The following is a 27,455-nucleotide window of genomic DNA, read 5'->3' on the forward strand; positions in this document are numbered from 1 at the left end:
AGCAAAAAAAAAAAAAATTAGGAGTAGTAAGCAGGCTCGAACTCATAACACGACAGAGGAAAAGGTGAAAAAAAAACAAAAACAAAAAAACAAATGGTCTTATCGATGCATCCACTGCGATTGTGACGTCACAAGTGGTCGAAATAACGCCTTTTATGCGACATCGTTGACGTGAGGTTTGAATGACTTGCAAAAATGTCAGCAAAACAAATCGACCCCTCCTTGTAGAAAAGTGCCCAGTTGAAGGTGAAGGAATTCATGTTTTTAGCCAGTTTTTCGATATTTGTCATCTGAAGGGTCGTGCTTCAAAAGGATACCGATCTTGTGAAAATCCGTCACTTCTGTTAAAAGTTTTTGGCAGATATACAAACATACATACATTTAAACAGACAGGTGAGATTTATATAATAGATGATATGACTGTATTGCCACACACATATTGTGTGTGTGTGTGTGTTTAAATACACATATATAATAATACTCCTGTTGATTTCGACATACAAGATCTACCACAACTAAGTTATTCAGAAATCCACAAAGATTATTTATTTTTAGTGGTGAAGGCTTTGTGCAAAACCAACCACACTTTTCAGTACAGCTGTTAATCTTTGTCAGTGCAATGGCTGCCACAAGACAGAGCAGACAGTAGACTTCAGGTTTTTGCATCAGATTTTTCTTTCTCCTAGGTACAGGTCTTAACGAAGACTGAGGATGCATCTCTCCCAGTAGATTAAACGTACCCCAAATACACACACACTCCACAACACAGATATGGCCCCCACCTTCATAATCTGAGTACTAAGATAATGGAGATTGTTGCCTACCAGCACTAGTGATAATGTATATAAATAGTAATGCCCACCAACCATAAAAATGCTTTTGATATTTCAAGATTTCAAAGTTCTATTAAAATAGTGATATTTTAAACACTAAAACACTAAGTTGTTAAAATACCACTATTTTATTCAGATGAATATTCTTCCACATGCTTTAATAAATAATAATCTACAATAATATATTTAAAGAGTTTTTAGTAAAGTAATGATAAAAATGTTAATACTATGAAACAGACATTTTTCATGAGATTATTCCCCCCTTCCCCAGTACTTAGAAGCTCAGTATGAAATGCCTATGAGGAATTTCATGAAATTTGGAAAATAATAAAAAACCCATAAATTTCACTTAATGTTGAGATATGAAATAAACTGGTCCATTCGTTTTTTTGTTTGTTTTGTTTTTGTCTTAACAATAAAACTTCAACATGATGTGTTTTGAAGAGTTTTTTCTAAATATTTTTCATCCAAAGTACAAAGTAATGTTTGTATTATTTGTATGCATTAAAATGATAATTCTATGTTGATTTCTCTTTTGAAACCATTTGTTTTTAAATAAGTAGCCCTCCAAAATTGTACCCATTTTTCAGTGAAAGTAAACAATTTGATTAGTAGTGCTCATGAGCAGTTAGCAGCAGTTGTCAGCTGTTCGTTTGAAATTAACAAATTCTGTAAACTACATTTATTTTAAAAACAAAACGAGAAACTTTTTTGTTTAAAATTAATGTGGTTTGTGATTCTTCAAGAAATACGGATTTTAAAATGTATTTAACTTTCAAACTTTAATTGTAATAATAAACGAATTTACAGCTGGCAAATAAAAAAAAAAAAAAAAAAAGAAAGAAAATATTTTATTCTTTTAGGTGATTATATGGGAATACCCTAAAAAATTTAGTGGAAAAGAAAATAAAAAAATGACAACAAAAAATAATTTAGAGTAGAGAGGCATGTAGATAAATTTAATGTATAATGATCTCCCATTTCCCGGTCATTCTTGCCTTTTACAGCAGTTAGTACTCCAAATTCTTTTGATATTTTTTCAATTTGAAAAGTTAGTGTATATATAAAAAAAATTACACTACCATTAAATCTAGGCCAGAGTAACAAGCTCACCTCCTAAAAGTATCTCCTTTGAACCTGTCGTACCATTAACTTTAAATCTGAGTGATAAATTCCACCCTGAAAAAAATCTCCTTTAACCCTAACACTAAATGGTACCCACTTCAAAATAAAAACCTTTCGATAACTCTAGCACTAACCATAAGTCAGAGTGGCAAGCACTTTTCCCATCATAAAACCACATATAATCATCTAAAAAGACTCTGCATCCCCTAAAAATTGCACACCATTTGCCTCTCATAGAAAAATAAATTAACGCCTCTAAAACACTAGAATGACCTAGAAATGGTGGATTATTTTACATTAAATTTATATATGAAACTAATTCTACACTCTAAAGCACTGCCCTAAAATGTGAGAAAGATTTTAAGGCCATTCCCATATTTTAGAACAGTGTTTCTTTAAACTTCTGCCAAATTTTTCAGTGTGCTCATATGTAATTTTCTAAAAAAAAGAGGGAAAAATCACATATTTTGGGGAGGCAGGTGAGGGCGATTTAGAAGATGTTAATCTACAATACCAAAGAAATCTTGCAATATATTCATTTTTAAACAGTCCTAATATTAGATTTCAGTTTCTTGTACATAAAATGCATTACAATTCACCTTTGAGTTCTCTAACTGCTTTTATTTTGTAATGGATACATGGAATTTTTATAGTATTTCAGCATATTTTATGTGCATTTACTGCAGATTACTTGAAAACCATTGATTTCTGAAGATTTTCAGTGCCATATTTGGATTCCTTGCACAAAAGTGCATTTATATGACAAATTTTATTGTTTGATCTTGTTTTTTTTTAACAAAGAAAGTAGTGTAAAAAAAATGTGACAAAATGCATATGATCTCAAAGGGAAAAATATCCAAATGTGTAAGACACAAAAATAGTCATATTTTTGTTATTTTTAGTCAGATTTGAAAATTTTAAAAATATTCTTTCTTAGATCATCAATCTCTTTTTTTGCATGCCACTATTGAGATATTTTAAGCAATTTCAATTTTTTCATGTGTATCGCTAATATAAACATTAAGATGTACTAGCTTGTCTAGACACACTGAATTACTAATTATAAAGCGTGGCCATTTAAGGCACTGCCAGTAAGATTAAAATTCTAGATTCATATTCAAAATAGAATGTTACCATTCTAATATACTTAGTATGTCTATTAAGATTAATTAATTTGCATACTAATTTCCAAAGAAACATCTCATTAATTCACTATAATATTGCTTTCTAATTCAATGATGATTTTACCAATCAATGTTAACCAGAAGTTAAGCAAATATTCAAATCCTGAAAATGTTGCAAAATAAGTAGAATGATTTCTCACTGTCACATTTGCAAAGGTGAATCTAACAATAAAATGTAAAGATGAAAAATATTCATTGGTATATTAGGATTTTATATATTCAGTAATCAATGAAAAGGATGCGATGATGAAATGTTATCAATTTGTAGATTTTTTGTATTTGTTAAAGGTTTTCTTTTATTTATTTCAATATGCTTGCCTGACACAAAATAATGTTTGTAACTTAATTGACAATATTTTCATATTCTTTGAGGGGGGGGGGGGGTCAAATAAATACCTGATCTGCTAAAACAGAAAATAATTCTGAAAATAGAAAATCTACAAAATGTATTTACAGAAAAACAAAATGAATAAAAACTGAAATTACAATAAAATACTAATAAAAGCCAGTTTAGAATAGAATAACAATTGGAAAAAAAAAATCTTATGATAATAATTAATAATACTAAATAGTCTATACTTATTAAAGCAGCACATTCTACTTGTTAATTATTGTTAGAATCGTGTAAAGACAATCTTGAAATTGCAAGAAAATGAAAAAGAAAAAAAGAACTTACAATGTTTTCCAAATTAAATCTTTTAGAGGATACATAAAAAAAACATTGATTTGTTTTTTAATGTATTCTGGCCAACACACAAGTTAATATTTTAGTAAAAAGCATATAATATTAGCGTTGGACAATAGTAAAATTATGACAATATTTAACTTAAAATCAGTAAGTGAATTTAATATAATTGGGAAGGTACAAAAAAATCAAGATGAGAGTATGTGTGTGTGTGTATATATATATATATATATATATATATATATATCGTATACAAGCCACCGGCAGAAACTTTACTGTGAGATATCTAAAAACTAACTAAAAAGAAAAGTTAATTAAAAAAAAAAATAAAAAAAATTATAATGATAGTAAAATAAGAATTTAAATATTGAATAAACAAGAAACAAAAGTAAAACCGGGTTATGTATATAACAAACAGATAATGTGATTGTGCTGACTTAGTCAACACAACTGAATCTATTGTAGTTAGAGTCAATTTTTATTTATTGGATCTACTTAAAAATAAAGCTTGCTAAAACTCTAGAAAATTTATTGATTGATGGGATGAAGATGAAGGATGTAGTATAAATCAGTGATGGAATGATTCTAAAATTTTTCCAGACTCCAATACAATTATCGATTCTTTTAAAATCACTGAATATTTAGCTATAGAGTTGTTTTTGCTTAGATTACTGTAAAAACCAATGTGATATATTTTCATGAACGTAAAACTACACTTCTGTGGGTAATCTATACATTTTAATTTTGTTTGTAGCTTAAAACCAATACACATTTACCATTTTATCTTTAGTAGCAGTAATGGAAAATTAAAGTTTAAACAAAAACAAATCAAATAATAAGCAACTTCAAGAATCATTTTTGGCATGGGAAAGTAGGCACAATTTTCTCAGATTCTAATAGTTTCCAATATCTTAAAAAGTTCTAATTTTCCTGATTCCCAATTAATCGTCCCAACACTACTATGAATATAAGTAATACAATTAATAAATTTAATTAAACAGTTTTGTAAGGGATTGTAAAATGTAAACCTGCATTCACAAATTCCTTTGAAAGAACTAAAACGTTTCTGTATAGCTCTACGCATGTATTGAGCAATGTTAAAAATACGGAAACTATAAAATAATCATTCTAGGACGGATAAAATTATGTCCCCGAACAGAACAGTTTTGCACCACTTTTATGTTCACGTTACAAAGATTAAAATGAAAATATAATACTACTAATCCTTATATTTAGAATCCTTATCCTATTGTTGATCAAAATCCATTAAATGATTTTGATTCTCAAAAATATTTAAAATTCAAGATTTAAACTTAAAAAGTCTTAAGAAATTGAAATTCTGGAAATTTTGCTTAATTGGTGCCTAATGACAACGGATTAAATTCAATCCAAAACAGAAATATTTGGATTTTCAAATGGGAGGTTATACTCATTATGATCCTTAAAATATTTATTACTTGATGTCTAATACTTATTGATAAAATTTAACTAAAATGGGAAGTTTTATCTGAATTTTCACAAAGGGCTTTCCCACATTTTTCACTCCCTTTACAGGAAACTAAAATTAAATATAATCCACAATATGATCATGATGCCAAACAGCTGTTTCAAAATTTGTAATACTCATGTAATTAGTTTTGAGTAAAGCCTGTGCATACAACTATATAAACATATACAACTTCATATAAATAGAGATAGAGATACATAAATTATAGATGTGGCATTCGTGATGGCCATTATAAACCTAGAGAGAAAAAAAGTAACCCATTTAAAATAATGAAGTAGATGTAAATTTTTAGTAATTTTTGTTAGAAGTAAATAAAGAGGGTGATAAAACACACTTTTATAGGGATAGTAAAATAAGAATGTAAACTTTATATATTAATCAGTAGAGAAGGAACAAAAATAAGGCAAGGTTATATTTAACAAATAGATGTGATTATGTACTGTTGAACCTATTGTAGGTAGCGGTAACTTTTATTTGTTTGACATACTTAAAATTAAAGCTTATTAAAACTCTGGAAAATTTATTGGTCGATAGAAATGAAGGGAAGGTAATGATATAGATATAGATAATAGAATTAAGAATTTTGATTGATTGGAGGCTAATGTAAACACTATCTAAAAAGGGTGTGTAAAATGTAAATCTCTACATTTGGCCTGAAAAATTTCTTTGAGGAATGAAACACAAACGTTTCTGTTTAACCTACATGCCATAAGTATATTTTTATATTAATATGTAATGCTACTCATTATACACTATTAGAATAAAAACAGAAATAATTATACATCTATAAATATAAAAGCGAAAATGTATGTATGTATGTGTGTTCGCCTTTTCTCTGTCTACAAAAGGCTTTTTTCAGAGAAGCGGTCGCTCGCTTCACAACTTTTTAAAACTTATTATATCACATATAAATCGTAATATCTCACAGTTAACAAATAAGCTCGCCTGTCTATTTAATTTGCTCGATTTCGGGAAGATAAATATTCAACATTCGTCGCTCGCCGCATGTGGGTTAGTCTTTTTCCTATAACATCTAGGGAAGCGTTCCCGCCTTGCAGTCAAACTTGACCTCATTAACTCATTAAAACGGGCACCTGCCAAATCCAAGTAATTAAATAAATTCAAACGTGTTTCCGTTAGCATCTCGCGGTGGGGCAATCGTTAACGTCACACATTTTTTTTCCTCCACACTTTAATTTACAACTTTGCCTCAACAGTTCGGGTTCGATCCTCATACTTACCTACCAAAACATTTTTTTTTAACCCCCACCTCCAGAGTTTCTACACACACCTCCAAACACCCAGGCAACACCGGGTATCCCTCGCTAGTTATTTCATAAAAAGGAGCTGTGTTTGTGTGTGTGTATATATATATTTTATATTCATACATATATATATTATTAATGATTATATACATATTTTTTATATTTATACATATGTTTATTTTTAATGATTATATATATATTTTTTTATATGCATATATACAGGGTCATCAACATTTAGTGTTACAGTCTATTTCAAACTATAATTTTAATTATTTTTCTCTGTATTCCTCTATTTTTGACACTTATTCATTAATCTTTATACTTTCAGATACCAGAATATTACCATTAGTATTTTAGACAAGTGGACTGCAATTGTTGAGCTGTTTAAAGCAGGAAACTCCAGGAAGGATATCTGTAAGATTCTGAAAGTGAACTAAATGTTGGTGTGGAGGACTTTAAAACATTTTGAGAAGACTGGAGGCATTCAGAATAGGCCAGGGCAAGGTCACCCTCGAACAGCTAGAACTCCTAAACTTGTTAAATCCATCAGAGAAAAGATCAGGAGGAATCCTAAGAGATCCATCCAGAATCTGGCTAAAGAGTCGAGAGTATCATATAGGACCATGTCAACTGTACTCCGAAAGAACCTGAAGATGTCTCCATTCAAGCATGTCAAGAAACAACACCTTTTCTCCTCAAGTTGTTGATAAACAACTCCAAAGATCCCAGATTCTTCTTTCCCATATTCAGGAGGGCACGCTATCAAATCTCGTTTTCAGTGATGAGAAGAAATTTGATGTTGAACACCACTTTAACACCCAAAACGATCGGGTTTGGTCAAGGGATGGGGACGAAGGATCCCGAGTGGTTACAAGGAAACAATGTGCCGCCTTAGTGATGGTCTGGGCAGCCGTGACAGAGTCTGGTAAAAGTCCCTTCTTTTTTGTTGACCAGGGGGTGAAATTGAACCAGCAAAACTATCAAGATGACATCCTTGTTGGCGCATTGTTGCTCTGGGCACAGAAGCACTTCAAAAAACATCCCTGGTCTTTTCAGCACGACTCCACACCATCACATGGGGCCAAAAAGACTTAGGAGTGGTTTTCCAAGAATATCCCGCACTTCATTCCCAAAGAGGAATAGCCCCATCTTCCCCCGATCTGAATGCCCTTGATTTTGGGATCTGGTCATACCTTGAGAGCAAGGTTTCGGCCACTCACCATCAAAGTTTGGAAGCTCTAAAGGTCAAACTGCAAAGTCTCACAGAAAGTAATTTGTGAAACATGTAAGGCTTTTCCTAAACGTCTTCAACTAGTTATTGACGCAGATGGTGGACATATCGAATAATAGTTTGTGCATTAACTTTCTATTGCTTTTTCTACAATAATACACTTGCAAAAATTCTAAATTTTGTTTAATTTCCTAAATATAACCACTTTAAGTTGTAACAATAAATACTGATGACTCTGTACATATACGAGTTGTATCGATTGGTTTCCTAGATGTAAATCCAATGAAATTCGCATAATTATTAAAGAGTGTTCAATGCAGGACAGAGCTGGTATATAGTCTGTTTATTATATAAAAATTATTGGTTACATATGTGCATACATGTTCCAGTAGAGTTTAGACAACACTACGTCTGCCGATTATACCAAACTAACCGAGCAGGAATACATTTTGCCAACAATTGTATTAATACATACTTCATGATTAAGCATTCAAAAACGTTTAAAATAGTTTATGGGTCATGCACGCCGTTAATTAGAATGCTGATATGTATTTACAGGAATTATTATCTAAAAACAACGCTACATTAGGAAATAAACCACACAATTAACCCCAAATGATAACTTAACACTTTAACCAGGGAAGTAAATGAACTGAACACTCCACAAAGATGAATAAATATATGCTATTTATGCACCCATTTACATGTCGATAGTCTAAAGATCAAACCCTAGAAGTAAGCATATTAACCTATCAAATATATACATATTACAGTATTAGAGAAAGAATTAACTACTCGAATAATAATAAAAAATGAGAACCATCGGAAATTAGTGTGTGTGTGTGTGTATATATATATATATATATATATAAAAATGTAATTCTTGGTTCGTTCATAGTCAATAGAACCATATTTCTACATTACCAATTTAATTCAAATTTTCAGAAAATTTATCTGTAAAGTCAAGCAATGTTTGCATGCTATTAAAATAAATTAAGATCGTTAAGATCGCAAATTATAAAAATGTATCAAATAAAATAAAAATATTTTTCGTAACTGCGAGACTATCCGCCAATTCATTTCCGGTAGAAATTAGCCTTTCACGCGCACCACACGTGGACGACTTTTGAATTACAACATTTAACTATCTAATTAATAGATGGGTAAAAAAAAAAAAAAATTCCTATTTTATAAATTATATATATATATTTTTTTGTACTTTAACCTTACAATTGAATAAAAAAAAAACATATAAAACTTTGATTAAACTTGGAAATACGATTTAAAAAAATAGCGCGGATCGGTAAGTGCACTAGCACCATTTGTTTATCTTAATTTTTTATTTTTAAAAGATTTTCAGGCAAAGCCTACCTAAAATAAATTTGTCTAATTCTTAATTTCTTATGTTATTGGGAAAAAAAAAAAAAAAAAAAAAAAAAAAAAAGGTAAATATGGAGAATTATTCCAACCTCGAAAATTCCTTTAAAATTACCACTCTTATATGTTTTTGGGGTCGCTGAAAACGAAAATAACGTTTATAATTAAGGCAAACGAGTAGGTTCCAAGATATGAAGACATGTTAGTTTAAAAAAGTGGAGGATCGCTTTTCCATAATAATTTAATGTAAAATGATCACCCACTTTGTGGCCACAATTTTTTGGGGACACACACACACACACACACTTTCTTTCTACCCTTGGAAAATCCTTTAAAATTACCTGTTTAAATTGCAAAATGCAAACGAAAAGAAATCAAACAAAAAAATTTTAGCCAAGAAACACACAGAAAAATTTATAAAAATAGCATCCATTTTTTTCTATCAAATTGATTTGCTGTTTTTATTGAAAACTATTTTCTCCCAGATTTTTGATAAAATTTTCCATTAAAGGGCTGTGCATCTCACGTTCGTATATAACGAAATATTTTTTTGTAGATTTCGGTGTGCTAAAAACGAATCTGCAAACAGTTTTCGTCGCAGAAAAATGTTTTTTTTATGATATGAAGAAATTACTTTTTCGAAAAGTAGGCGATCACTTTCTTCATATCATGAAAACTTTCTTTTTGCAACGGAAACGGTTTGCAGATTCGTTTTTAGTACACCGAAATCTACAATAAAATATTTCGTTATATACGAACATGAGATGGGCCTTAAAGTAAAATAATACCGGATTTTTGGGGCAGATTTGCCGTTTAGTTGTACAAATATCCTCAAAGGTAATCACTAAAACTCTTAAAAGTCGTCACCTGTATCAAGCAAAAGTTTAAAACCACTGATTATATGTCAGCCTACGTCACAGTAACATATATTGAGTGAGTTCCTAACAGTATTTTGTATAGTTTTTTTTAAAACTCATTTTCCCAAAATTTCCCCAAACGTAACGTGTTCGACACAGTCTGCCGCCATTTGTATTTTTCAAATATACCGATAAACACTGCATGTTTTTGAACCGATTAAACATTACATAAAACACTACAATCTTATCCAGTTAGGTAGAACATTTACTTTTCTTGCCTTTGATAACATTTATTTGTTATATATTTATTTTTTGACAATTTCTTTGTATCTGTGTTTAGTAATACAAATCCTTTTCATTTAATGTGACGTTTAGCCGGCTTGAAAAAGTGTTTATCGATGTATTTGAAAGATACAAATGGTGGCGGACACTGTTGATTACGTTAAGTTTGAGAAAGTGAGTTAAAACTAAAAAACTATACAAAATACTGTCAAACCCACCGATTATGTCATTCTGTCATGGTAACATATATTCGGTAGGTTTTTCACACTAATTTATAGTTTTAGTTTTCAACTTACTTTCCCAAACTTAACGTATTCAACAGAGTCTGCACCTATTTCTGTTTTTCGAGCCGATTAAACATTTTACATTACATAAAAACACTAAACAATTATTGCGTTAGGTAGAAACATAACTTACCTTACCTTTGCTTTCATTTATTTGTTTTTGGACAACTTTTTCGAATCTGTGTATAGTACCCCCCCCCCCCAATCACTCAAATATCCATTACTAACTCACATTTTTGTATAGAAAAAAAAAAAAAAAATTTTAGCGTTTCAACATTTTTGCTACGTTCAGCTTAATCCACTGATTGTTGATCGAGCCCAAGCCATGATTGACGGTAATCCCGAGGATCAGGATCCACTTCTCCAAGAGTACCATTTTTTTTCATTTTCGCCTTTTTTGTTTACTTTTTGGAGTGGATTGCTGTACTAAGAATATAAGAAACATGCATTTTCTCTTTTTATTAGAATTTTCCATTACACCAAATTGAGCCACAGCAACGCGTGGCAGGGTACAGCTAGTACTAATTTCCGAGGGTTGTCATTTTTTATTTTTATTCGAGTAGTTAATTCTTTCTCTAATATATATACATTTGTATATATATATACTAATTTCTGATGGTTGTCATTTTTTACCTTTGCCATGATAATTACCCCAAACATAACTGTATTGGAAAAATATTACTATCAGTATAGCACATTTATTAATTCTTATTCATAGGATCATATATCCACTTAAAATAACTACTAACCCAACCATAAGAACATATATCTTATATATAAACAAAGAAATAAGTAAATAAATAAGGAACCCAAAAAACTAAAAACAAAGGAAAGAATGAAAAATAGCAACGAATAGTAGAATAAATTAATAAAAAATAAATTAAAAAAAAAACACAAAATAAAAACACTTATCAATGGGAAGTTGCCAACAGTAAAGAAAGGACAACAAGAAAAACAACTTAGCATATAGGCAGTGGCGACTATAGGAATATAAAAGTATTTTAGATCAAAGCAAGACAAGTAGCTACCAGACTAAGAGAATTCTAACACCTTTCAACTCAACCACTTGAAATGGCACTTCCCTCTCCCCTACTCTGAAAACTAAAAACAAATGAACGGATAAAAATAAAAAATAAAAATAGAGATAAATAAATAAAAAAATGAAGTAGTAAATAAAAATAACACTTGTCAAAAGGAAATTAAAGTCACCATCAAGAAAAGATATACAACCATAAAAACAACCTAAGTATGTGGGAAATTTTAAATCAAAGACAATAACCACCAAACTAAAAGAATAACCTAACACCTACCTACCAATGATGGCTTCAACACGGAAAACAGCATCCTTCCTCCCATTACACTTCTGAAAAAACCCTACTGCTTACACACCAATTTTCCCCCGGACTGTAGATTGCACCCAAATATCTTATGAAAAACAATGTGGTCTTGACACCCATTTCAATATCAATTCTTTTTGATCTGATGAAGTTTTGTTCCTGAATTGGGACTTCACTGAAATATGTATGCCTGTATGTAACCAATAATGTATGTATAATAAACAGACACTCTCTCTCTCTCTCTCTCTATATATATATATATATATTTATATATCTATTATTGATTATATATATATTTTTTATATTTATATATCTATTATTAATGATTATATATATATTTTTTTATATTTATCTATCTATTATTAATGATTATATATATATTTTTTTATATTTATCCATCTATTATTAATGATTATATATATATTTTTATATTTATCTATCTATTATTAATGATTATATATATACTTTTTATATTTATCTATCTATTATTAATGATTATATATATTTTTTATATTTATCTATCTATTATTAATGATTATATATATTTTTTATATTTATCTATCTATTATTAATGATTATATATATTTTTATATTTATCTATTATTAATGATTATATATATTTTTTATATTTATCTATTATTAATGATTATATATATTTTTTTATATTTATCTATCTATTATTAATGATTGATTATATATATTTTTTATATTTATCTATCTATTATTAATGATTATATATATATATTTTTATATTTATCTATCTATTATTAATGATTATATATATTTTTTATATTTATCTATCTATTATTAATGATTATATATATTTTTTATATTTATCTATCTATTATTAATGATTATATATATTTTTTTATATTTATCTATCTATTATTAATGATTATATATATATATTTTATATTTATCTATTATTAATGATTATATATATTTTTTATATTTATCTATTATTAATGATTATATATATATATATATATATATTTATATTTATCTATTATTAATGATTATATATATATATATTTTTATATTTATCTATTATTAATGATTATATATTTATATTTTTATATTTATCTATTATTAATGATTATATATTTATATTTTTATATTTATCTATTATTAATGATTATATATATTTTTTTATATTTATCTATCTATTATTAATGATTATATATATATATTTTTATATTTATCTATTATTAATGATTATATATATTTTTTTATATTTATTATTAATGATTATATATATATTTTTATATTTATCTATCTATTATTAATGATTATATATATATTTTTATATTTATCGATCTATTATTAATGATTATATATATATTTTTATATTTATCTATCTATTATTAATGATTATATATATTTTTTTATATTTATCTATCTATTATTAATGATTATATATATTTTTTTATATTTATCTATCTATTATTAATGATTATATATATTTTTTTATATTTATCTATTATTAATGATTATATATATATTTTTATATTTATCTATTATTAATGATTATATATATACTTTTTTTCATATATCTATTATTAATGATTATATATATATTTTTTTATATTTATCTATCTATTATTAATGATTATATATATACTTTTTATATTTATCTATTATTAATGATTATATATATATTTTTTTATATTTATCTATTATTAATGATTATATATATACTTTTTTCATATATCTATTATTAATGATTATATATATATTTTTTTATATTTATCTATCTATTATTAATGATTATATATATTTTTTTATATTTATCTATCTATTATTAATGATTATAAATATTTTTTATATTTATCTATCTATTATTAATGATTATATATATACTTTTTATATTTATCTATCTATTATTAATGATTATAAATATTTTTTTATATTTATCTATCTATTATTAATGATTATATATATACTTTTTTCATATATCTATTATTAATGATTATATATATATTTTTTTATATTTATCTATTATTAATGATTATATATATATTTTTTTATATTTATCTATTATTAATGATTATATATATACTTTTTTCATATATCTATTATTAATGATTATATATATATTTTTTTATATTTATCTATCTATTATTAATTATTATATATACATTTTTATATTTACCTATTATTAATGATTATATATATATATTTATATTTATCTATTATTAATGATTATATATATTTTTTTATATTTATCTATTATTAATGATTATATATATTTTTTTATATTTATCTATCTGTTATTAATGATTATATATATTGTTTATATTTATCTATTATTAATGATTATATATATATTTTTATATTTATCTATCTATTATTAATGATTATATATATATTTTTATATTTATCTATCTATTATTAATGATTATATATATTTTTTTATATTTATCTATTTATTATTAATTATTATATATATTTTTTTATATTTATCTATCTATTATTAATGATTATATATATTTTTTTTATATTTATCTATTATTAATGATTATATATATATTTTTATATTTATCTATCTATTATTAATGATTATATATATATTTTTATATTTATCTATCTATTATTAATGATTATATATATATTTTTATATTTATCTATCTATTATTAATGATTATATATATTTTTTATATTTATCTATCTATTATTAATGATTATATATATATATTTATATTTATCTATCTATTATTAATGATTATATATATTTTTTTATATTTATCTATCTATTATTAATGATTATATATATTTTTTTATATTTATCTATTATTAATGATTATATATATTTTTTTTATATTTATCTATCTATTATTAATGATTATATATATATATTTTTATATTTATCTATCTATTATTAATGATTATATATATTTTTTCATATATCTATTATTAATGATTATATATATTTTTTCATATATCTATTATTAATGATTATATATATTTTTTCATATATCTATTATTAATGATTATATATATTTTTTCATATATCTATTATTAATGATTATATATATTTTTTCATATATCTATTATTAATGATTATATATATTTTTTCATATATCTATTATTAATGATTATATATATTTTTTCATATATCTATTATTAATGATTATATATATTTTTTCATATATCTATTATTAATGATTATATATATTTTTTCATATATCTATTATTAATGATTATATATATTTTTTCATATATCTATTATTAATGATTATATATAATTTTTCATATATCTATTATTAATGATTATATATATTTTTTCATATATCTATTATTAATGATTATATATATTTTTTCATATATCTATTATTAATGATTATATATATTTTTTCATATATCTATTATTAATGATTTTATTTTTTTATATTTATATATCTATTATTAATGATTATATATATTTCTTTTATATTTATATATCTATTATTAATGATTATATATATATTTTTATATTTATCTATCTATTATTAATGATTATATATATTTCTTTTATATTTATCTATCTATTATTAATGATTATATATATTTCTTTTATATTTATATATCTATTATTAATGATTATATATATTTCTTTTATATTTATATATCTATTATTAATGATTATATATATTTCTTTTATATTTATATATCTATTATTAATGATTATATATATTCAGATCAATCTTTCTGATTACAATCTTACAGACCTACAAAAAGAGTCCCTAAATCTTGGACCCAACTGGCATCTCACCACAATTTAACCATCAAAACAAAAAAGTCAAGATAGTAATTTGTTCATAGAGTAATTCTAACCTAGAAAAAGAAAAGAGAATTACCACTCATCCTGCATTACCGGATATTCTAAAAGCGGAGGCCATAAAAACTCAATTTTATGAAAAAAATATAACTCAATACTAACTTACGATCTAAAAAATGCTGCTAAGGATTACGTAACCATCCTAATATAGTTATAAAAAAGCTGATAAATCAAACATCTTTGTCATCCTTAACAAATCTGATTATAATGAAAAACTTGAAAACATTCTAATAATCATACGAAATTTAAAAAAAATTTAGCAAAAACTCTACAAATGCACTAAAAACGCAGGCTAACAAATTAATTCCAGCAAATAATGCACAAATTGGTAATTATCAACTCCCTAAAATAATTGGAGACTATAATCCTGGCTACATATATGGCACACTCAAGATACACAAACCTAATTCTCTTCTCCGACCTATTATATCCCAAATTCCTACTCCCATCTATTTTCTTACAAAAACCGTAAACGAATTTATTAGTCCGTATATTCCAAGCAAATATAGCACTCATGAACTAATGCAAATACTTAAATCGATGCAACCAGAAAACAATAATTGCTTCTCTTGATGTAGAAAGTTTATTCACTAATGTACCTGTAGCAGAAACAATTGATATAATTATGAACATTTATAATAATCCGTCACTCCCTCCATTTAAAAAATTACTATTAATCTGCACTACACAAGTACCCTTCTATGATTCCAACGGTAACATATATACCCAAATAGATGGAGTGGCAATGGGATTAGTTCTCGGACCGACTAAGTGAATTTTACATGGTAGATCTAGAAAACAAAATATTTAAAAATAGCATAAAGCCCCCTATATATGTACGCTATGTGGACGGCATTCTTATTTTAGTGGAAAATAATGAACAGATATACCAACTACAGGACCTTTTTTTAAAAAAAAAACTCAATCCTTAAGTTCACAGTAGAATTGAATGATAATAAAATTTCATTTCTTAACATCCTTATCTATACCTCTGTATATAAAAAACCAACAAGCGTAAATTCCAGCAACTTCCTTGTACAAAGGTACAAAATAACCATAATTAAAAATTTATTAAATCTCGCTAAAATGATATCCACAAAAAAGGCACTACTCGTTGAAATAAAAAACATTAAACAAGTACTCATTAACAATCACTTTCCAAATTACATTGTTGATGAACAAATAAAACGAATGCTGCACTCCCTTGAAAATCCTAATAATAATATTAGCCATCACCGTAATGCAAACTCCATTAATATAGTTTACCAAAATCAAATGACACCTAACTTCAGAATCGAAGAGAATGCAATCAAAAATATCATTTGTGGATATTTGACGCCTATTGATAGCAACTCTAAAATTAAATTTATTATTTACTACAAAACCTCGTGGTCAGAAACAACTCATCACCAGCTATAAAAATGTTGGAACAAACCAATGTAATGTATAAATTCAAATGCTCTCTAGGAGAATGTAACTCTGATAATAAATATAAGAATAATACATACACTGGGCATACAGTGACAACATTGTCCTGGTGAATCACCATGTATTTGAACAATACTAGCGCTATATATCAACATTCAAGGAAAGAACACAACTGTCCCCTCTCCAATCTTAGAAAAATCCTCGTCAACAACACAAAAATTATACAATGTGAAAATAATCTTAAAAAATTAAAAATTCTTGAAGCGTCATACATTAGAATTCATCACCCTATTATAAATAATATTGTATTTGAGAAAAGCAGTAATGTGTTAAAATGTCTTGCATAGTGCGTAATGGATGGACTTTGCCAATAGTGCTCAAAAACTTGCTGATTTTAATACTCTAATTTTTAATCGACCTATATTTTAACTGACTTCTCATCAACTATATTTTAACCTATCATCGCCTATTGCGGTTTAATGTACATTTTACTTTTCATTTTTTATTTTCTATTTTCGCTCCGTCTCACTTTTACTTCCTCAACACCTGAAGATGATTCGTGGACAAATCGAAAGCGCTTGTGACAGTGGCATTAATATTTTTGATTTTGATATAAAAAAGATTATACGGAAAATCGAAAAAATAAAATAAAAAATCATAAAGCAAAGTATCTTTATTGCATTTAATATTCGCTTGAATATATATATATATATATATATATATATATATATATATATATATATTCTTGGAAGTTTTTAACCTTTAAAACTATATAAAAAAATTATTTAATTTTTATATTTTTTAGCATTCGTTGGAAAACTATTTAATCAGTAAATTATTTAATCATCTGCAATTGCTGAATCAACTTACTTTCTTGAATTCACAATAGTCCTAATGTTATTTCAGGGATCATCAATTGTCTACCATGAAACACTTTCAGGGATTTAAAAACAAAAGAGTATATTAAATCATATATATATATATATATATATATATATATATATATATATATATATATATAAATATAACTGATTATACATATGTTAGTTATATTCACACACATATATGTGTATTATTAATGATTTATATATATATATATATATAATAGAAAAATATCTATATATAAAAAAATCCCTAATTACTGAACTTGGTAATTTACTTATATCTTAAGTATATTAATACCATTTAACAAATGCTTCAAGAATTCAGAAGTCACCATTAATGCTTATTCTATTAAATGAAACTTTAGAATTATTCAAAATCATTTTTAGACATTTTAAATATGCATATGCAAAATGGCAAATGTGTGTCAACCTAAAGAAATTAGAAGTGACACCAAGACATTTGATGGCCATTCTGACAAAGCAAGTTTACCTGGAACGTTGTTTGGGTGAAGACAAAGAGCTGTGTCTTGGCGGCGGGCTGAAACTCCTTTGAGGGTGTTCTCTGCTGGAACGCACTTCATGACGAGCACTAGGAGAATACTGGTTCCTTCTTGCATGAGATCGAGCACCCCCTGCAGGTGAAGGCGCTGATGTCATGTGGCCAACAGGAGACCTAGATCTATGGTATGCCTGATTGGCAGAAGTCGACCGGCTCTGACTTGGTCGAGAGTAGGCATGATAATCATCAGTATGGTGACGGCTCTCTCTTCTTGTGTAAGGTGAAAAGGAGCGAGAACGCTCTCTGAAAAAAGAAAAAATGCTTTGAAAAAGCGCATTTGAAAGTTATTTTAATATAACGGAAAATTAGATAATGAAAATATTTCATTATAAAATGGAAAAATAAGTAAACATGTTGAAATGGCATTGTTCATGTGACTTATTTTTTCCTCTGTTTCTAAGAGTATAAAAAACAAAGTCTAAATTAATGATTGTAGGACTGAATGAGTAGTTCGTTTTATGGCATATCAAGCCTTTTTGAGTTATTTAATGCCAAATTTAGTCATTTTAGTTTTTATGCTTCAAATACTTTATATCTTCAAATATTTATTCATGGCATTTGGTTTGGTTGTTTTTTTTTAGAGGAAAATTGTTTTTGCTTTTACCTTTGCAGAAAATAATTGAGTTTTGCAAAGGGAGAGGAAAAAAGACAATAGTATCAACATTTCTTGCATTGAAGTCAGGAAGCCAATATCTTCAGACAGCCTGATCAAGTAGCATCAGATGTAGGATTGAAACCGTGAAAACTAATTAGAACCAAAAAGATGGTATCGACATTATCATTGAAAGAAAACATGACAATGATGTACGAACATGAAATTTAAGCAGTTTTAACATCTGATTGTCATAGGATAAGGCTTTTGTGATCCGCCCTGATTATGAAGAATTGTTGAAAACTTTGTTCAGCAGATGGCAAGCATTCCTTGGGTCTCAGAAGGCGACTTTGTTTGATTATGTGTTTCACTACAACCAGTCAATGATCTGATATTTATAACCGCTTGGTGGAGAAAATTTGTCTCTACTGTTAAAGCAGATTCATAACTCATGTTAGGCCCCAACATATATGGTCTTCATGTGTGAATTGCATTCCTAGAAGCTCGAAATCTTCAAGCCTAGTCTACAATTATAAATGATCTCAGTAAATTCATGGGGAGGAATCAAAATTAAAATAATCTGAGTTAATTCCACTAAACCAACTTTTGAATAAAGAGCAAGCTAAAATGGTAGCATATTAAAGAAATTTCTGCTCCAAACAAAAGGGTCTTTTTTTATTCAGCCTATACACAAAAATGTTCATCTCACCTATTACTAATTTATTTATTATGCTGTTTTGAGCGTCTCATTTTAAGTTATGATCTCATGTCAACTGTTTTAACAAAAGTAATTTTTACCATTATTTCTGAACTCATTCAGTTTATTCTTACAATAAAGGTATTTTGAATTTAGTCAAGTAATTTTTTTTTTAACGTGGGCGTCACCACTTATCAAGGCTCAAAGGCCACTCGAGGATAAGGATTAATGAGTGTACAGTGGTCGAAGGGATAACAGTGTATTAATAGTTAGTGGTGGAAATGAAGTAGAAATGGATTATTTAGCTCAACAAGAACCTGTTTACATTGGACTTGAAGACAACCATATTGTAATCAGTATGAAACTAGGCCAGCGAAAAAGAATTCCACAGGTGGACAGTTCTAGGAAAGAAGCTTTGTTTGCCTTTCGATTTAGACACACAGAGAGTAAGGGAAACTGTTGATGGTTGGTGTAGATAGACAAGCATGTTTTTTTTGTGAAAGTTTGGGAAGTGGGGAACCATAGATTGAAGCTCAGACGAGCACTTGCCATGAAAATAACGATAGAGCAGAGACAGGCTTGCAAGTCTCTTCTGTGGGAAAGAAGTTGCAGGAAGCACACAGGGTATCACCTACTATGTTTAGAAGCTGGCTTTGAACTTTTTTAAGGCAGGAGCGAGTGCTCAGAGTAGTTCCTGCCCAGATATGGCAACAGTACTTCATTTTAGGATGCATCTGGCTCTTATACAGGTAGAGGATTGCATTGCGAGTTTGATGCTTTCTGGAGCGGTAAAATGATAACCATTTTCCCAGCAACCTTGCCAACAGATTTGAAGTAAGTCTTCCATTTTAAGTAAGGAGTAACGGTCAGACCCAGAAGTTTGTAAAAACAGGGACCCCTTTTTTTAGATGAGAACCATTCATATTAATTGGGGTCAAGTGGGGATCAGAGTGTTTATGGTGAAAAGATAAAAGCTTGGTTTTGGATGCATTAAAACTAACCAGTTTTTACCCCATTGCACCACATGCTAAAGGTCTGTGGTCTTGGTCAGCTTTTAAAGTGTTGCCATAAATTATAGTGTCATCTGCATATACGTCAACGAATGAACTTAGAATGTGATTTGGGAAATCATTGATAAAGATATAAAAGAGAGTTGAGCCCAGGATGTATTCCTCGATTAGAAATACTAATATGGAAAAATGAAAGCTTGCTGTGGTGTGGAGATTAATAAAAATAAGCGGTCACAGTTGGCATGTAGAGAAGCAGTGATGCACGAACCTGGAAACCTTCGGATACAAGAATAAAGAGAGATTATGCAAATACAAAACAATCGTGTTGACACATTAGTTCTCACCAGATCACCGAAGTTAGGCAACGATGAGCCTGGCCAGTACTAGTTGGGTGAGTCATTTGGGAAGGCTAGGCACTGTATGTATTATGCCAAGTCGTAGAAATTTCCAGGTTGGTATCTGGTGGCGTGTTTAACTCACGGGAAGAGATGCACTTCCGAATCAAGATGGAAAGCAACGGGAGACTACCATCTTTACTTTTTTTTTTTTTTTACATATGCATCACCACATTATCAAGGCCAAGAGGCCACTCAAGGATAAGGGTTAAAGAGTGTACAGTAGAAATTGGACAATATAGTAATCATTAGTAATGAAAATTTGGTAAATTTGATAACTTATATGGAACGGCTCATCAAGAACTTATTTACGTTAGACTTGAACACAACCATATTGTAGTCAGCCGGAAAGCAGGAAAACGGAAGACAATTCCACAGGCGTGCAGTTCTAAGAAAGAAGCTTTGTTCATGGAATCTACGTTTAGGTTTAGGCACAGATAAAGAGTGGGGGTAATTATTGGTAGTGTTTACAGCTAGACGAGTGTTTCTTGTGAAAGTTAGGTTACTTATTTTCTCAAGATTACCATAGCTCTACAATTTGGAGAGCCATGGTCGCCAACACTGTTAAAACAGCAGGGCCGCTGCAATGCATGCATGCAAATTTAGGCATTGTTGGGAGTCTGAGGTTGCTGAATAAAAGAAGGATCTTTTTGCTAGACAGATGTTTTTGGTTATTGGATGCCCCTTTCATTCACATGTGATTTTGTTGATAGCTAGAGAAAAAAGGAAACTGTTGCTGTTTATGTGGAGAGTGAATGTCTTCACTGTGGGGGAAAAAAAAGAATATAAAATAATCTGGCTAGAGTGTATTTTCTTTTCAACTCAAAATAATTTACGACTAAAATAGGAATCCCAAACCCAAAGACAATTTAATCTTCTCTCAATCTCAGTTTGATATCCTTTTTTAGGTGTTTGTGTTTTAAAAGTTTTAATCGTTGCCTTGTAAATCTGCCAGATTTTACTTGATGTTAAATCTCAATGTGATGTGTTTAACAACTAAAATATTAAAAAACAAAAGTACAACTAATAAAAAAAATATATGGATAAGTTAAAAATTAGATTTTTGGTGCTTGTTAACATAGTCGACAAATCGATTTTTTAAATGTCATTTTCAATAAAAACAATATTATGTATTTAATTGTCATGTTGAAAATAGTAATATATCCAAAAATTACGAAAATTCATTAAATAGAACAGCTGCTATAGTATTTTTAGTAAAATAAAATCTATCGCTATAGACAATAAATATTGTAGGCATGAACAAGTAATCTGAAATATTCATTCCAAGTTATGTCTCTTGTGTATCTGTTTACTTTATAACGATTAAAATGCAATTTTACCCAATTTTCTATAAAAATCACTTTTAACTATAAATAACTTTCTAGGATGAATTTTCATAATCTTAAGATATATTACTATTTTTGGCATGACAAGTATGTAATAGCGTCTTTGCTTAAAACGACATATTTTAAAAAATCGATTTGACAACTATCTTAACAAGCACCAAATTTTCTAGCAATTAGTGTCAGTTATTCGGTGTATTTTTGATTGATTTTTTTATTATTTTTTTAGTTGTTAAAAGATACAACATCAAAGACTTTCCATCAAGTAAAATCTGATGCCATAATGAATCCGTTGGGTTTACAAGCTTCCAAAAGAAATAATACAAATTCTAAAACAAAAACAAAACATTTCTAAAATGTATCAATCCTGAAAAACTACTCAGATTAATAGATTAAATTTTCTTTAAAGGGCTTGAAAGTCATTTAGGGAAAAGTTTTCAGTCCAATTTCAATCGGACAATTAAAGATAAATTTCATAGAATTAAATGAAAATCTTGCTGCCTTAGTAAAAAATAATCTGTATACAGCTCATGTAACGTTTTCTCTCATTTCTCCTTCTCTGCATTCTATCATTAGACAGTCATTTAGGGAATCTTGATAATAGCTCAAAAATAAATTAAACAAAATATTGATAGAAACCCACCCAATAAATGTCACTGTAACATTTATTGGGTGGGTCTCTATCAGTATTTTGTTTAATTTTCGATATTTTATTTGTTTTAGATGTTAGTCTCCTGTTGTTGACAAACGATTTCTGCAGGTCTGTCAGCTGACTAGTGAAAATCTTTTGTTTTTATTAGTTTTTTTGTTTTGTTTTCGTGCTTGTTGAGAAAGCAGCAACAGATCAATTTTTTTAAAATATATCATTTTACAAAAATTCATTGAGTAGAACAACTGTTATTGTGTTTTTAGTAAAAAAAAAAGGAGGGGGCTATCGGTAAGGCTACACATGTTGAATGCCATTATGATGTAATCTAAAATATGTTTTCTGAGTTACGTCCCCTGTTTCTGTACTCTTAACAGTCTACTTTAAAATATCTACGAAAAATGCAATTTTCCATAATTACTTTTAACTTTCTACTCGATGAATTTTCGTAATTTTTTGATAGATTACTATTTTCGACATGACAAGTAATTTTGTCCTTGCTTAAAAATCCATCCTCGTTCTGAAAAATTACAAAACACCCTCTCCTCCCCCTTCAGTGAAGTCTTTAGATGTAAGAGAGATGACAAAAATTATGTTCTAATATCACACTTCAGTTTTTCTGTCCCCGGAAAGTGAAGGAGAAATCCTTCTAGACTGACGTAATTCTTATTTCTAGAATGTCTCTAGTTGGGGAGCCGGATTTCCCCCAAATTAAAAACCGACCTTGCGTCTAATTTTGCCTTCATGGGGAGGAAAGTAAATAGGGTGGGGACAACTTTTTTTTTTTTTTTTTTTAAATATTTTTAACATTGTTTTTTTTTTTTTGTACTTTATGCACTTATGTTAGCATGTTGAAATAACATTTAGAAAGCCATTTTTAACAAGGGGAGGAAAGAGTGTTTTGAAACTTTTCTGTACTTTCACCTAACAATTTAAAAGGTATCGTAAAACTTGAAAATACTATTTAAAAAAAAAAATAGCACGGTAACATATGTGCATAAGCACCTTTTTACTTATACGCAACGAAAACAGGATTTTCTTTTAAATATGTACAATTTTTTTTTTTTTGAAAAGTTGAAAGAAACCGATATCTAACACAAACCCAAACTGATGAACTTCAAAACAGTCTTACTTTTTATTTTTTGCCGCGTTTATTAAAAAGGGTTAGGTTCTTCCTCGACATCCGTGACAGGCTCACCTTTCCCTGAACACAGATCGAGGCTGGATTTTCGGACCCCCCTCCCTTAACAAGCAATTAAAAAATAGTTTTTTTTTTTTTTTTTTTTTTCAAATATTCAAACGAAACTAGGTGTTTCAGTAAAACGAAACGAGGCATTTTTTTTTGTTTTGTTTAACTACAAAATGAAAATAAGGTCAACTTACTGATATTTTTTATTAAAAAAATTAGGTTTGTATTACTGTACACATAGATTCGAAAAAGTTGTCAAAAAACAAATAAATGTTATCAAAGGCAAGATAAGTTACTTATCTACCAAACTGGATATAATTTTCGTGTTTTATTCAATGTAACATGTTTATTCAGCTCGAAAAGCATAGTGTTTAATCGGCGATGTATTGGAAAATTCAAAATGACGCCCGACTCTCTCTTTAACACGGTAAGTTCGGGAAAAGGTGTTATAAATAATAAACTAGATAAAATACTGTTAGAAATTCGCTGAATGTATGTTACCGTGACATAACTTGACATATATTCAGTGTTTTTTTAATAGTATTTTGTCTAGTTTATTATTTATAACACCTTTTCCCGAACTTACCGTGTTAAAGAGAGAGTCGGGCGCCATTTTGAATTTTCCAGTACATCGGTAAACACTGCATGCTTTTCGAGCTGAATTAAACATGTTACATTGAATAAAAACACAAAAAATATATCCAGTTTGGTAGAAAAGTAACTTATCTTGCCTTTGATAACATTTATTTGTTATATATTTGTTTTTTGACAACTTTTTCAAATCTATGTGTACAGTAATTATCTCGCCTTTTTTTTCTTTTTTAATTATTAGCAATTTATTTTAGACTTCTTTTGAATGATGATAATATTAATTTATATTAAATTCTAGACAAAATACTCCGAATATATATCAGCCTATGTCACGGTATTGGGCGAGTTTCTAGCAGTATTTTGTCTATTTTTTTTTATTTTTAACTCCTTTTCCCAAACTTACCGTGTCAAAGAGAGTGTCGGTAGCCATTTTTAACTTTCCAATACATCGATAAACACTATGTTTTTCGAGCTAAATAAACATATTACATTAAACAAAAACACTAAAAAATATCCAATTAGGTAGAAAAGTAACTTGTCTTGCTTTTGATAACATTTATTTGTTATATATTTGTTTTTTGACAACTTTTTCGAATCTACAGTAATACAAACCCAAAATACCAATTTTTTCCCCGGAGATATTCATTCCATAACGGATACGTACAATGTTACCTTTTCTTCGATATCTTTATTTTTTAATGTCTTGATTAAACCATGTAAGTACCAAAATGGTTTGATTATTAAAAAATAAAACGAGATTTTTTCATGCAAGTTTTGCTAACTTTACAATTGTAAAGTTTTGCGTGTGCAAAGTTAGGTACTACCTAGGTAGAAAAGTAACTTATCTTGCTTTTGATAATATTTATTTATTATATATTTGTTCCCATTTACAATGCCTCCCCACGGGACAGAGTTAGACACCAGGTTTTTTTTTTAACGTGGAGAAAAGGAACAAAAATAAAAATTGTCTCAGTCGTGAAGGATTTCTTCTCCACTGACAGAACCAGAAATTGAAGTGCAGCATCTGAAGAACAGATACTACATTGTGACAACTTTTTCGAATCTATGTGTATAATAAAACAAACCCAAAGGTACTTATGCACTTTTGTTACCGTGCTGAAATAATAACATTATCATTGAGAAAGTCATTCAGGGTGTTTTGTAATTATTCTGTACTTTCACCTAACAATTTAATAAAAAAAAAAAAAAAAAAGATACTGTAAAACTAAATGGACACTAGATTATTAATCTGGTAGATTAGTGTCCATTCGATAATAATCCGATGGAAAAAAAAAAAAAAAGACGAAACTAATAAAAACAAAAAACATGGGGATACCGCTCGTACACGTGAACCAACCAATCTATGTCCCCTCTCCTCTGTTAGCACCACCTCATTGTGAATAATAAGGGACCATACTTTAGAAAATTCTGATTAACAGAAAGTACAAATATTTACGTACATCTGTGGGGAGGGGGCACTTTGTTATCATACCAGTTTCTAAAATAAAATAAAGCGGATATAAATTATGGCACTCCTGCAGTTTAAAACTCCTAAGCAAATTTAGAAAGCTATTTTTGGTAAAAGATAGGGGGGTATGTTGTTAACTCTCCCCTTGCGCGAACAGAACTCTCCTAAGAATTAATTTGCTTTGGGGATGCTAAACTGCACAAGTGCGAGATGGAGGTAAATATAAAATAGTATAATTCTTTATAATGTTCCCTACCATAAGAGACGCAATATATTTCCTCGTATTTTATAAAATATTGTCTCTATAATTTATAATAAAATGTAATTTAATAATGTGATAAAGATATTTGAATAAACATTTCGTACTAAATGAAACTGATCCCAAAAGAGAAAGCTATATACATTAAAAAAAAAAAGAAAAAAAAAAGGATCAGTGCAATCCATTTATTTTTGGTTATTATATCAGATTTAAGCAAATTTTGTTAATGGTTACCTTCGATCTTTTCTTCTTGGCGGAGATCTGCGTTTCGTTAAAGGCATTTTTACTTATCTGTTGTTAAAAAGCGGACCTAATACTAAAGAAATAAGATGACCAAAATGTTCCGAAGTTATGAGTTGTCCGCCATATTTGTTACACTGACGAAGTAGTTTTTTTTGTTTGTATTTTTAGAACACGGTGAATACACAATTTCTATGGAAGACCACACAGTAACAAATTTCACTAGAAACATTCAGAAGATTCTAAAATTAAGCATTCACGATATTTGCTACGCGTTCTTTGAGATAAAACAAAGCAACTACGTTTAAATGCGTTACTTTAAGTAATATATTGTCTACAAGGAATTAAATGTATGATATCAATTTTTACA

The 27,455-nt window shown here is 28.0% G+C and overlaps 1 protein-coding gene across 1 annotated transcript in view; it reads right to left on the minus strand.

Annotated features, from left to right (window-relative positions):
- LOC145279716 (uncharacterized) overlaps positions 1–27,238 on the minus strand; it is a 61,939-nt gene extending 34,701 nt beyond the window's left edge. Inside the window, exons 1-2 of the mRNA XM_080131004.1 lie at positions 27,080–27,238; positions 18,587–18,898 (exon numbers count right to left, since the gene is read on the minus strand). Of these exons, the coding sequence (XP_079987130.1) occupies positions 18,587–18,898; positions 27,080–27,126 (359 nt within the window). The 5' untranslated portion in view covers positions 27,127–27,238. The remainder of the gene's footprint in view (positions 1–18,586; positions 18,899–27,079) is intronic.
- Between the last annotated feature and the right edge of the window lie 217 nt (positions 27,239–27,455).

This window comes from Euprymna scolopes, chromosome 7 (assembly GCF_053919585.1).
Source record: "Euprymna scolopes isolate OS-2025 chromosome 7, ASM5391958v1, whole genome shotgun sequence".
Lineage (NCBI taxonomy): Eukaryota > Metazoa > Mollusca > Cephalopoda > Sepiida > Sepiolidae > Euprymna > Euprymna scolopes.